This window comes from Microcaecilia unicolor, chromosome 1 (assembly GCF_901765095.1).
Source record: "Microcaecilia unicolor chromosome 1, aMicUni1.1, whole genome shotgun sequence".
Lineage (NCBI taxonomy): Eukaryota > Metazoa > Chordata > Amphibia > Gymnophiona > Siphonopidae > Microcaecilia > Microcaecilia unicolor.
The window spans coordinates 181,492,337-181,505,794 of record NC_044031.1 but is presented as its reverse complement, the minus strand read 5'-3'; the positions used below and the strand labels follow the sequence as shown (position 1 = coordinate 181,505,794).

Below are 13,458 nucleotides of genomic sequence, written 5' to 3'. Positions count from 1 at the left end.
TGATATCCTGATGTACAAAATCCTTAGTTTCTGCTTTGCTTGGATGGCAGTGACCTCTAGTGGCTCTACTAGCTGACTTGCTATTTTTACTTGAATTACTACTTCTCTATTGTATGTCACCTGTGCTATTATATTTTACAGGTGTGGCTGCTCTATTGCGCTGTGTGTGTGCTCCCCATATCTTGCCAGGGACCATTTTCTTGTTCCCACCAGAAGTGATAGAGGTGATATCATAAAGCAACATTTTCAAGCAAAATAGTTATGGCAGGCGCATGCCAAAGGAGCACACATGAGGAGTAGGATGTGCTGCTTGGACCTACTTCCTTCTTGGATGCTTGTCTTGGTTTTGTGGGTCAGATATTACTTGGTTATTAATTTTTATCATCATGTCTATCGTTCCTGTCCATTGGGCCCACCACAGAAGTCTCCAAGGCCAGCTTTATCTCAAATGCAGAATCTTATTCATAGTATGTACAGCTTTATTACAGTTTTGCCTAGCTGTTGATTCTCCCTCTGTTTCCACTTCTCAGAATTTGCAGATTTCCATACTGAATTGTCATTCTTTGTGCTCTAAGAAGCGATTCGTGAACTTTTTGATTCTAAAACGTCTCTTTTGTTTTGTCTCACGGAGATTTGGCTCCGTGAGGGTGAGGATGCTATTCGTTTGCAGAGTTTTCATCTTAGCTATGCAGCGTTTTCTACTCCCCACACAGTTCAAGAGAGATGGAGGTGTAGCTTTCATTTACCTGAATACAGCCCCAGTAGATTAACTCCCTGCCAATATTTTGCCCTACTCTGAAAATTTTCTTTTATGTCTTAATGTTGTTCCAACGATTCATGTATTGTTAGTGTATTTTTCACCAGTCTCAGAGGTTGGGGCCTGGGAGTCTCTCTTTCCCAACTGCAGTTGTGTCTTGCTACTATCACTGACCTGCTTTGTAGGAATAAACTTATTTCAACCCCAGTAAATTAGTGGATGCTTGGCTTACCTCATACCAATCCTTTCTGGCTTGCCAGTGGCATTGGTGGATTTGTTTAGATATTTAGGGGTTGTTTTGGACAATCAACTCTTTTTAACTAGATTTAACCCGTTGTAAAATGTTTTTCTGCTCTGTGTCAATTTAGAGTTGGATGGAGCTATCTGATATCTCAAAACCAAAACAATGAACAAAAATTTCACAGAACATACGAAAGAAACCACAGAGTGGAGGTGGCCAAACATGAACCTCAGGTGCAAAATATGAGGCTTTTAGTAAATGGCTAACCCGACACAGATGTGTTTCTGCACAATGCCTGTGTCTGGGGTTTGGATTGTTGCCTGTGTCAAAAAGCTGATTTATGCTGTTTTCACAGTGCCCCGGTGGCAGATTACATCAAAAGTATCTGAATGCTGGGAGTAGTGCAGTGCTCCAGGGAACACTGCTCTCAGTTCAAGGTATCTTGATATAACATCCAATATGAGCTCACTCTGATAATGGACATCACAAATCATCTAGTTGCATCTCAACTAGACTACTGTAACATCTATGCAGGTATTTCACAAGCTCAACAAGAGATTTACAGTCAGTTCAGAAAACACGGCTATCAGAATACTATGCCACACTCGCAAATTCAATCATGTTTCTTTTTCAGTGTCACTGACTCCCTATCATTTAGGGTGTTCAATTTAAGTTATTAGTCCTTGCCTATAAAGCACTCTGTACCGGTTTTCCATTATTCCCCAGATTAAGAACATAAGAGTAGCCATATTGGGTCAGACCAATGGTCCATCTAGCCCAGTATCCTGTTTCCCAAACAGTGGCCAAGCCAGGTCACAAGCACCTGGCAGAAACCCAAATCGTGGCAACATTCCATACTACAAATCCCATAGTACCAAAATGTTGGTGCAGATCCAAGATGTGCATGCATCTAAATTAAAGAAGCACTAACTGTGAATTAATTGGCACTAATTTGGATTTGTTCCTGCATCTGCCTGCATGCTATTCTATAACACTGAACATCTAAAATCTCATAACCCGCAACTCAAAAGGGGGCATGGACAGGGTAGCGACATGTGCGGGTCAGGGGAATTCTAAAAAGTTGCATGCAGTGTAATAGAATAGGGTAATTTATGCACCAAAATGCCATGAGTTGGACACCTGAATAATCTTATTAATTAGACCCAATTAATAGTGTGGGGAATCCTCTCAATCAATCCATATGTAATCCCTAACACATATATTTTGTATCCCGTATTATATCATTCCAAGTAGTGATATCTTATACATGTTAATCCAACATTTAATTTGTTATTTTTTACATGTTTTAATATATTTATCTTTTCGGGGGTCTTCAGATATCAAATTCATTTCCACCATATAGAGGATTTTTCCCCCAAATTTCTTAATGGTGTGTTTCAATTCTTCATTGACCAACCCGATTTTTATGATTTTATTCTTATAAATATTATCTTATACTATCTAGTACTTAATATTACTTAGCTTCAGTTTCAGTTAATAGACAATGAAGCAGCAAATTTTCTTTCCATTCAAACCTCCGCCGACTTGGCCAGGTTTCGTTTGTACTTCGTCAGGGAAGAGGTTTGCATTGTATATTCACTTCCGTGTCCCAAAGAAAATGGCTGCCATTTTCTTTGGGACACGGAAGTGAATATACAATGCAAACCTCTTCCCTGACGAAGTACAAACGAAACCTGGCCAAGTCGGCGGAGGTTTGAATGGAAAGAAAATTTGCTGCTTCATTGTCTATTAACTGAAACTGAAGCTAAGTAATATTAAGTACTAGATAGTATAAGATAATATTTATAAGAATAAAATCATAAAAATCGGGTTGGTCAATGAAGAATTGAAACACACCATTAAGAAATTTGGGGGAAAAATCCTCTATATGGTGGAAATGAATTTGATATCTGAAGACCCCCGAAAAGATAAATATATTAAAACATGTAAAAAATAACAAATTAAATGTTGGATTAACATGTATAAGATATCACTACTTGGAATGATATAATACGGGATACAAAATATATGTGTTAGGGATTACATATGGATTGAATGAGTTGGACACCGGCATTTACACCAGGTTTCAGCTGGCGTAAATTCCAGCATTCAACTTGAGGAATGGAAATCATCTCTAAGTGCTATTCTATAAAGAATGCTCATCCAGGAGTGTCCTTTATAGAACAGTGCTTAGCACTAATTTTTCTGGCGCTGATTTTTGAGCGCCATGTATAGAATTCTCCACTATATCTATATTTTGCTTTCATACCATATACTCCATCTTGTGTTCTCCAGCCAAATCCTAAACTGTGTTTGTGTATTCCATCAATTTACCATGTGAGACTGCATTCAATTTATGGTAGTGCTTCTCCCACCCTTCTATTGGCAAATCTGCTACTCTTTGCCTTTATGTTCCCATTTAAATTTTTTTGGCATTTTTCCCCACTTTATAATAGCCTGTAAACCATTTTGATGCCATTGTATGAAGGCAGTATAGTAAATCTGTAATTTAAAAAAGTATTGTGAGGTGACCTTTTTGTGCTGCTTACATTTTCCAGAACCAGGTAGGATTTGCTACACTAGTGATGTAATGGTGGGCACAGAACTCTCTTGGAGGGAAATCTTAACTGGCATAAATACACCAGCCTAAAGGCAGTTCCCTGTCTTTGGCTAAAGAAGCCACCAAACCCCAAGGGAGGAATAGGGACCTTTGGTTAGCCCAGACTTTGAAGTAGCATAACAGATATACAACATTGGAGAATTTAAATAAGTTGTGTGGCAAAGGAGCCTCTAGATATCAAGTAGGAAAGGGCACTGCTGCTTCTGGATAGAGAAGAGGACCTTTGGAGCTGAGACAAGGTGGTCCAGGTTCTATAGAAGTACAGTGCCTAAGATCATACTCGAGTCCAGACTCCAGTTTCTTATGATATTCATGGGAAAAAGGAGGGAGGTACCTAGTTGCAAAGAAGATTCCCAGAATAAAAGCCATGAATGTACTTGTCATATTTATTAATTTTATATATAGATAGATAGATATAGACAGGAAAGATATACATAGATATACACAAACACTTTCTGCTCACTGATTGAATTTTTGCTTTGTCCGACTACTACTTTATTCCTTTAAATAAATTCCTGGTTCAGAACACTCCCTGACTAGACTCTTGGTATTCTGGGGAGTTGGTACGAGTGGCAAAGAGTGGATTTCAGGTGCCAAAGGTCTCCCAGTTAAACTGGTCCCATTCTAGATCCAAGAATTCTAAACCCCAGTCTTGCTTTCCCTGATGGGGAGTGGTCACACTGGCATGAAAATGAGAACTCTCAAGTCCTAACAGTGAATGGTTTCAACCCCCAGTCATGGACTCTCTCACCCCTGTGAATACAGAGTAAGAAATGTCTTACCCGAGCTCGCTCCAGGCTTCTTCTCTGCTCATGAAATGCTGCAGGGCTCTTCAGAGCTGTAAGAAAATATTACAAGCACCGTCAGGATATATCATTTTAAATCATATTCCAAGATCACTTCTTGAAAAGAATACAGCAGAGATACTGAGGTAATTAAACATCAAATTACAAATTATATCAAATATTTTCTACTAGAGAAAAAAAGCTCTAATATATGAAAATAATTCACAAAGTTAAAAAGAAAATGTACTGTTACATGCTAATTTTTTGGATTTAGCTCAAACGTATTTTTAGTATGTATTACTAAATGTACTGCACTCTGTTGTATTTATGAATAAAATGGCTGAATATAAATACCAATGTTAAATCATATACAAACACTCTGGCTATGAAGCTACATAATAGCTTTAAACAATCTTCTTTACAATCAGAAAATTAAGAACATACACAATTTCATATTGATTATTTTGACTTACAAAGGTTAAGACAAGCTTTTATGAACAAGAACCATTAAGGATGCACCAAAAAGAGAAAAGTATACCACAAAAACTCTGATCCAAGAACTACCCAAAAGCAAAAATCAAAAATAAACCATACTCAAACTTAAAGGCAAACTGGGAGCCACAGAGGTGGTGCTAAAGATGGCAGCAAGTAACCTGACATGAGTTGGCTCAAAAGGAAGCTCATGCCTGTAGATAGGGGGTCTTCAACCCAGTCCTTGGGACACACCTAGCCAGTCAGGCTTTTAAGATACCCACCTTGAATATGCATGAGATAAATCTGCATACAATAGAGGTAGGGCATGCAAATCTCTCATGCATATTCATTATGAGTAGCCTGAAAACCTAACTGGTTAGGTGTGTTACGAGGACTGGGTTGAGAACCCCTGCCGTAGATGAAGGGTGGTAGGAAGAGGGTTGTGTCCTATCATTATTTGTACAGTTTCCAGGGGGTTTTTTGTTTTTGCTTTAAGAATTGCTTCACTTCACATAGGCTATTCTTTACTAGCATGTTATATATATATGATATTTATATCCCGCATTAGCCCAAGTAGAACTCAGGTTCAATGTGGCTTACATAATCAGAAAAGCATCAACATGTTCAAAATATATTAACAGAAAGTAAAATACATCATATATTAGACCAGTAATATGAGTTAGGAGCAGATGTAATTACTTAGGGGCCCTTTTAAAAAGGTGTGGTAGGCTCTACGCGTGTGCAGTGCGCACCAAAACGAGACTACCACCAGGAAACAGCACCACTCTGGTGGTAATTTCAGATTTGGCATGTGCCCATAACGCTGAGACAAATTTTTTTTTTTTTATTTCCAGTGTTAATCGTCAGTTGGTGCGCTCCAACCGGTCACCACACAAGTAGAGCATGAGCCCTTACCGATAGATCAATGGGTGGCGTTAAGGGCTCAGGCCATAAATAGGCGCACACTAAAACACATCTCTTTTATAATAACTTCACCTAAGATTTTTAGTGCATATAAAGGCAGACAGAAAATACAAATCAGTTGTAGTCAGCTCCTCAGTTTTCCTATTACTACTCATTACACCTTTCTCCGGAATTATTACTGAAAACATTCTTAAAGAACTATTGTCTAACAAATGCAGATTATATTATGATTTCTAATTATATTATTCCAGTGAAAAAAGTATAAGAAAATAAGGAGGGTGAGACAAATATTAGTTCTACTATAATTTGTCGGGGTTCTTGAAATACTCTCTGGATAATATTACATCTAGTGATTCTCAACCAGTGTCACCAAAAACTGGGCATAGAGAACAAGCCAATGCTTTCCTTAACAACCATCTGTGCCTGCAAACTGGAAGAGCAGAGAATCAGATAATCAAAATCTCCATCACTGCTCCCTATTTCAGCTTCCATTGCTGTCATCAGTTCCAATTGGAAATACTGCGTCTGCTCAGCTGTCCATAAGTTCTGTTTGCTAAATAGATTCTGAACAGCATATCTGCAGTATTTTCTGTTACGTCACAGTATCTGGCAATGGAGAGATTTTAAGTTGCTGCTAAGGTGACACCAGAATTTGAAGATATATTTGTTTTGTATGAAAAGGTGTAAGCTCTATGCTCTGTTCAGACTAAGATGGGTAAAAATTTCTTTATGTTGATGGGAAGTTATGATATGCAACGTATCAGTCCCAGATTTCAAACTTAGTCTTTTTTTAATCAAAGAAGTTTTAACATTCACTTTAATTTAAAAAATGTATAAAACAAAAAGTAAATTATGTTTAAGAATATTTTATATTCCTCTTGCATAATTTTAAATAATGAGATACTTAGGATTTATTTTTGTTTGTTTTGTTCAGCTGTGAAATGTAATGTTCAATGTGTCACATATGTAACTATGTCTGCCAGCTGCGTCACAACAGAAGAAAGGTTGAAAGCCACTGATCTAACATCAGGAAAATTCCCGAAAAACACTCATCCCAAATAAGAAATATCTTTGTTTTATCCTACTCCATTGGGGAAGGGGGGGGGGGGGGGGAGAGAGAGAAACAGACCACTGGTTATGAATACAAACAAAAAAGGGAAATACAAGAACAATTATATTCCAATCTACCAGCCCATTCTTAATATATGAATCTAAACAAGTCCTCAAGAATTACCCTTAGAATGCTATTACAGTGGTGGAAATAAGTATTTGATCCCTTGCTGATTTTGTAAGTTTGCCCACTGACAAAGACATGAGCAGCCCATAATTGAAGGGTAGGTTATTGGTAACAGTGAGAGATAGCACATCACAAATTAAATCCGGAAAATCACATTGTGGAAAGTATATGAATTTATTTGCATTCTGCAGAGGGAAATAAGTATTTAATCCCTCTGGCAAACAAGACCTAATACTTGGTGGCAAAACCCTTGTTGGCAAGCACAGCGGTCAGACGTCTTCTGTAGTTGATGATGAGGTTTGCACACATGTCAGGAGGAATTTTGGTCCACTCCTCTTTGCAGATCATCTCTAAATCATTAAGAGTTCTGGGCTGTCGCTTGGCAACTCGCAGCTTCAGCTCCCTCCATAAGTTTTCAATGGGATTAAGGTCTGGTGACTGGCTAGGCCACTCCATGACCCTAATGTGCTTCTTCCTGAGCCACTCCTTTGTTGCCTTGGCTGTATATAAGTACATAAGTACATAAGTAGTGCCATACTGGGAAAGACCAAAGGTCCATCTAGCCCAGCATCCTGTCACCGACAGTGGCCAATCCAGGTCAAGGGCACCTGGCACGCTCCCCAAACGTAAAAACATTCCAGACAAGTTATACCTAAAAATGCGGAATTTTTCCAAGTCCATTTAATAGCGGTCTATGGACTTGTCCTTTAGGAATCTATCTAACCCCTTTTTAAACTCCGTCAAGCTAACCGCCCGTACCACGTTCTCCGGCAACGAATTCCAGAGTCTAATTACACGATGGGTGAAGAAAACTTTTCTCCGATTCGTTTTAAATTTACCACACTGTAGCTTCAACTCATGCCCTCTAGTCCTAGTATTTTTGGATAGCGTGAACAGTCGCTTCACATCCACCCGATCCATTCCACTCATTATTTTATACACTTCTATCATATCTCCCCTCAGCCGTCTCTTCTCCAAGCTGAAAAGCCCTAGCCTTCTCAGCCTCTCTTCGTAGGAAAGTCGTCCCATCCCCACTATCATTTTCGTCGCCCTTCGCTGTACCTTTTCCAATTCTACTATATCTTTTTTGAGATACGGAGACCAGTACTGAACACAATACTCCAGGTGCGGTCGCACCATGGAGCGATACAACGGCATTATAACATCCGCACACCTGGACTCCATACCCTTCCTAATAACACCCAACATTCTATTCGCTTTCCTAGCCGCAGCAGCACACTGAGCAGAAGGTTTCAGCGTATCATCGACGACGACACCCAGATCCCTTTCTTGATCCGTAACTCCTAACGTGGAACCTTGCAAGACGTAGCTATAATTCGGGTTCCTCTTACCCACATGCATCACTTTGCACTTGTCAACATTGAACTTCATCTGCCACTTGCACGCCCATTCTCCCAGTCTCGCAAGGTCCTCCTGTAATCGTTCACATTCCTCCTGCGACTTGACGACCCTGAATAATTTTGTGTCATCGGCGAATTTAATTACCTCACTAGTTATTCCCATCTCTAGGTCATTTATAAATACATTAAAAAGCAACGGACCCAGCACAGACCCCTGCGGGACCCCACTAACTACCCTCCTCCACTGAGAATACTGGCCACGCAATCCTACTCTCTGGTTCCTATCTTTCAACCAGTTCTTAATCCATAATAATACCCTACCTCCGATTCCATGACTCTGCAATTTCTTCAGGAGTCTTTCGTGCGGCACTTTGTCAAACGCCTTCTGAAAATCCAGATATACAATATCAACCGGCTCCCCATTGTCCACATGTTTGCTTACCCCCTCAAAAAAATGCATTAGATTGGTGAGGCAAGACTTCCCTTCACTAAATCCGTGCTGACTTTGTCTCATCAGTCCATGTTTTTGTATATGCTCTGCAATTTTATTCTTAATAATAGCCTCCACCATCTTGCCCGGCACCGACGTCAGACTCACCGGTCTATAATTTCCCGGATCTCCTCTGGAACCCTTCTTAAAAATCGGAGTAACATTGGCTACCCTCCAGTCTTCCGGTACTACACTCGATTTTAGGGACAGATTGCATATTTCTAACAGTAGCTCCGCAAGTTCATTTTTTAGTTCTATTAATACTCTGGGATGAATACCATCAGGTCCCGGTGATTTACTACTCTTCAGCTTGCTGAACTGACCCATTACATCCTCCAAGGTTACAGAGAATTTGTTTAGTTTCTCCGACTCCCCCGCTTCAAATATTCTTTCCGGCACCGGTGTCCCCCCCAAATCCTCCTCGGTGAAGACCGAAGCAAAGAATTCATTTAATTTCTCCGCTATGGCTTTGTCCTCCTTGATCGCCCCTTTAACACCATTTTCGTCCAGCGGCCCAACCGACTTTTTGGCCGGTTTCCTGCTTTTAATGTATCTAAAAAATTTTTTACTATGTATTTTTGCTTCCAACGCTAATTTCTTCTCAAAGTCCTTTTTTGCCCTCCTTATCTCCGCTTTGCATTTGGCTTGGCATTGCTTATGATCTATCCTGTTACTTTCAGTTGGTTCTCTTCTCCACTTTCTGAAGGATTGTTTTTTGGCTCTAATGATTTCCTTTATCTTACTGTTTAGCCACGCCGGCTGACGTTTAGTCTTTTTTCCCTTTTTTCTAATACGTGGAATATATTTGTCCTGAACCTCCAGGATGGTGTTTTTAAATAGCATCCACGCCTGATGCAAGTTTTTTACTCTGCGAGCTGCTCCTTTCAGTCTTTTTTTCACCATTTTTCTCATTTTGTCATAATCACCTTTTCTATAGTTAAACGCTAGCGTACTTGATTTCCTAGTTTCACTTCCTTCAATGCCAATATCAAAACCGATCATATTATGATCACTGTTATCAAGCGGCCCTCGTATCGTTACCCCCTGCACTAGATCATGAGCACCACTAAGGACTAAGTCTAGTATTTTTCCTTCTCTTGTCGGCTCCTGAACTAGCTGTTCCATGAAGCTGTCCTTGATTTCATCAAGAAATCCTATGTCCCTTGCGTGTACAGATGTTACATTAACCCAGTCTATATGCGGGTAATTGAAATCCCCCATTATTATTGTGTTGCCCAGTTTGTTTGCGTCCCTGATTTCCTTTAACATTTCCGCATCCGTCTGTTCGTCCTGGCCAGGCGGACGGTAGTACACTCCTATCACTATCCTTTTCCCCTTTGCACATGTTTTGGGTCATTGTCGTGCTGGAAGACCCAGCCACGACCCATTTTTAAGGCCCTGGCGGAGGGAAGGAGGTTGTCACTCAGAATTGTACGGTACATGGCCCCATCCATTCTCCCATTGATGCGGTGAAGTAGTCCTGTGCCCTTAGCAGAGAAACACCCCCAAAACATAACATTTCCACCTCCATGCTTGACAGTGGGGACGGTGTTCTTTGGGTCATAGGCAGCATTTCTCTTCCTCCAAACACGGCGAGTTGAGTTCATGCCAAAGAGCTCAATTTTTGTCTCATCTGACCACAGCACCTTCTCCCATTCACTCTTGGCATCATCCAGGTGTTCACTGGCAAACTTCAGACGGGCCGTCACATGTGCCTTCCGGAGCAGGGGGACCTTGCGGGCACTGCAGGATTGCAATCCGTTATGTCGTAATGTGTTACCAATGGTTTTCGTGGTGACAGTGGTCCCAGCTGCCTTGAGATCATTGACAAGTTCCCCCCTTGTAGTTGTAGGCTGATTTCATGATCAAGGATACCCCACGAGGTGAGATTTTGCGTGGAGCCCCAGATCTTTGTCGATTGACAGTCATTTTGTACTTCTTCCATTTTCTTACTATGGCACCAACAGTTGTCTCCTTCTCGCCCAGCGTCTTACTGATGGTTTTGTAGCCCATTCCAGCCTTGTGCAGGTGTATGATCTTGTCCCTGACATCCTTAGACAGCTCCTTGCTCTTGGCCATTTTGTAGAGGTTAGAGTCTGACTGATTCACTGAGTCTGTGGACAGGTGTCTTTCATACAGGTGACCATTGCCGACAGCTGTCTGTCATGCAGGTAACGAGTTGATTTGGAGCATCTACCTGGTCTGTAGGGGCCAGATCTCTTACTGGTTGGTGGGGGATCAAATACTTATTTCCCTCTGCAGAATGCAAATAAATTCATATACTTTCCACAATGTGATTTTCCGGATTTAATTTGTGATGTGCTATCTCTCACTGTTACCAATAACCTACCCTTCAATTATGGGCTGCTCATGTCTTTGTCAATGGGCAAACTTACAAAATCAGCAAGGGATCAAATACTTATTTCCACCACTGTATTTCCATGCAAAGTGATTACACACTTGCAAGGAAACTGTAGGAAAAAAAGAACCTCACAGAGCTAACACAGCCCCTCAATGCAATTAAAGACTTCCTGGTCAGTTGAGTAGCTGGAAGATTTGAATCTTCTGACCACAAGTTTGTTTGTTTGTTTTTAAATAAGATTTTAGCAGTTAGTTTATTTCTATCCCTAAAGGAAAGTTAACAAGGAGTAAATTTAGCATGGGACCCTCAAAAATGCAAAAAGGGAAAGCCCTATTTTAGGAATGCCCTAGGAAAGTCCCACATTAAAATTCACTAAACCCATTTCTTAGCAAATCTTAGTAAAAGGGTTCCCTTTGTGATGTTGATTAGATTGGAAAGAAAAGATGGCTTAATCCCATGAGGAAAAGGTGTCATCATACAGTACACACAGACAGGCAGTACACACAGACAGATGATCAAAAGCCCCGCGCTGTTCCAAACAGCGCGGGGCTTTATTGCACCGATGATCAGAGATAATGCATGCAAATTTAAGCAGCGCAATTATCTCTGATCATCGGGTAGAAGTGCGGGCGAATTGTGCCTGAGCATGTGCTCAGCACAATCCTCCCGCACTTGTTTGACAGGTCTGGGCTGTCAAAAGCCCAAACCTGTCAAACACCCGAAAGACCTGCCACATCCCCTGCCCTGAGGCCCGAGCAATGGGGGCTGGAGGTCCGGTGGACCTCCAGTTCCTCCAATGATCTCACCCCCCCCCCCCCCAGGTTCAGGGAGGGCTGGAGATCCAGTGGGTCTCCAGCCCCCCAAACCCCCCGAAATTGGTCCATGGTGGTTGCGGCAAAACCCCCTCCCCCCTACCTTCAGTTGGAGGAGGGACACAGACTGCCTCCCTCCTCTTCTTTGGGCTGACACCGTCGCAAAATGGCGGTGCCCAGCCCCACCCAGTGCATCTTGGGATGCATGGGGCTACAGACTATGTAAGGGAATCGGTCCCTTACATGGTCTGTAGCCCCGCCTAGCGTATCCCAAGATGCACTGGGTGGGGCTGGGCGCTGCCATTTTGCGGCATCGTCAGCCCAAAGGAGGGAGGCAGGCTGCATCCCTCCTCCAACTGAAGGTAGGGGGGTCGGGAGGGGGTTGTCCTAACACTAGACCACCAGGGACTGCTCGGACAACGCTGGGGGGGGGGGAGTTGGGGTGGGCTGGAGGTCCGCCAGACCTCCAGCCCCCCCCCCCCGTTGCTCGCTGGGTGGGAGGGGGTTTTGCCGCGACCACCATGGACCAATTTTGGGGGGTTTGAGGGGGCTGGAGACCCACCGGATCTCCAGCCCTCCCTGAACCTGGGGGGGGGGGGGGGGGGTGGGATCGTCGGGGGGACCGGAGCTCGGAGCTGGCGTAGGGTTTGCCGCAGCCAGCGATCCAATCTTTGGCGCGCTGGTCGCTGATCATTGGGGATGAATGCGCTGAGCCCTGTTTAGCATACATTTGCATGCTACTTGCACAAAGAGCCCTCAGCGCGTTGTTTCATGCGCTCGAGGGCTCTAATCATGGGGCGGTAGCAAACACCGGCTCTAACAGCCTCTAGCGCCGGCGTTTGCTTTTGATCATGAGGGTGAGAATGAATACTGCAGCTCACTCAATGAAGTTCAGTGACATCAGCAACCAGTATGTTGAGCTTCATGCACCATCAGCCCAATGACCAAAAGTAAACGCGGGTGCTAGAGGCCACTAGCTCCAGACTAGCACCTGAATTTACCCAGCGCCCATGATCAGAGAGTGTCTGGCACGAGCACGTGGGGAATACCACAGAGCTCTGATCTTAAGGGATGAATAGTGTCTTAACCCCAAAGTTAATGCTCTTTCTCCCCACCCCTCAATCCATGTGAGGCAGCCTGGACTGCCACCGTCAGTCCTGGGGGCCCAGTGAACCCCCTGCGCTGGGCAGGGCTTCCCTACCATATAAGGGTGTAGCACTCACTACTTACTACAAAGTACGGGGGTGGGGGTTAGGGGTCACTAGACCACCAGGGTAGGTGGGAGGATGTAGCCCACTGGGCCACCAGGGATTTACTTTTAGTGTTGGGGTGGTTTAGGGGGCCTAGAGGTCCACCAGACCTCCAGCCCCTCTGTGCCCTCATGTTGGGAGGGGT

General features: G+C 42.7%; 1 protein-coding gene across 6 annotated transcripts in view; it reads right to left on the bottom strand.

The window, feature by feature from the left end:
* Positions 1–13,458, bottom strand: part of MRTFA (myocardin related transcription factor A) — a 342,546-nt gene that overhangs the window by 109,646 nt on the left and 219,442 nt on the right. For all 6 annotated transcript variants that reach the window (XR_003942109.1, XM_030202867.1, XM_030202876.1 and 3 more), the window contains one exon: positions 4,401–4,456. Coding sequence is in view for 5 of the 6 variants with exons in the window: in XM_030202867.1 (XP_030058727.1) it covers positions 4,401–4,456 (56 nt within the window). In the remaining variant the exon portion in view is untranslated. The remainder of the gene's footprint in view (positions 1–4,400; positions 4,457–13,458) is intronic.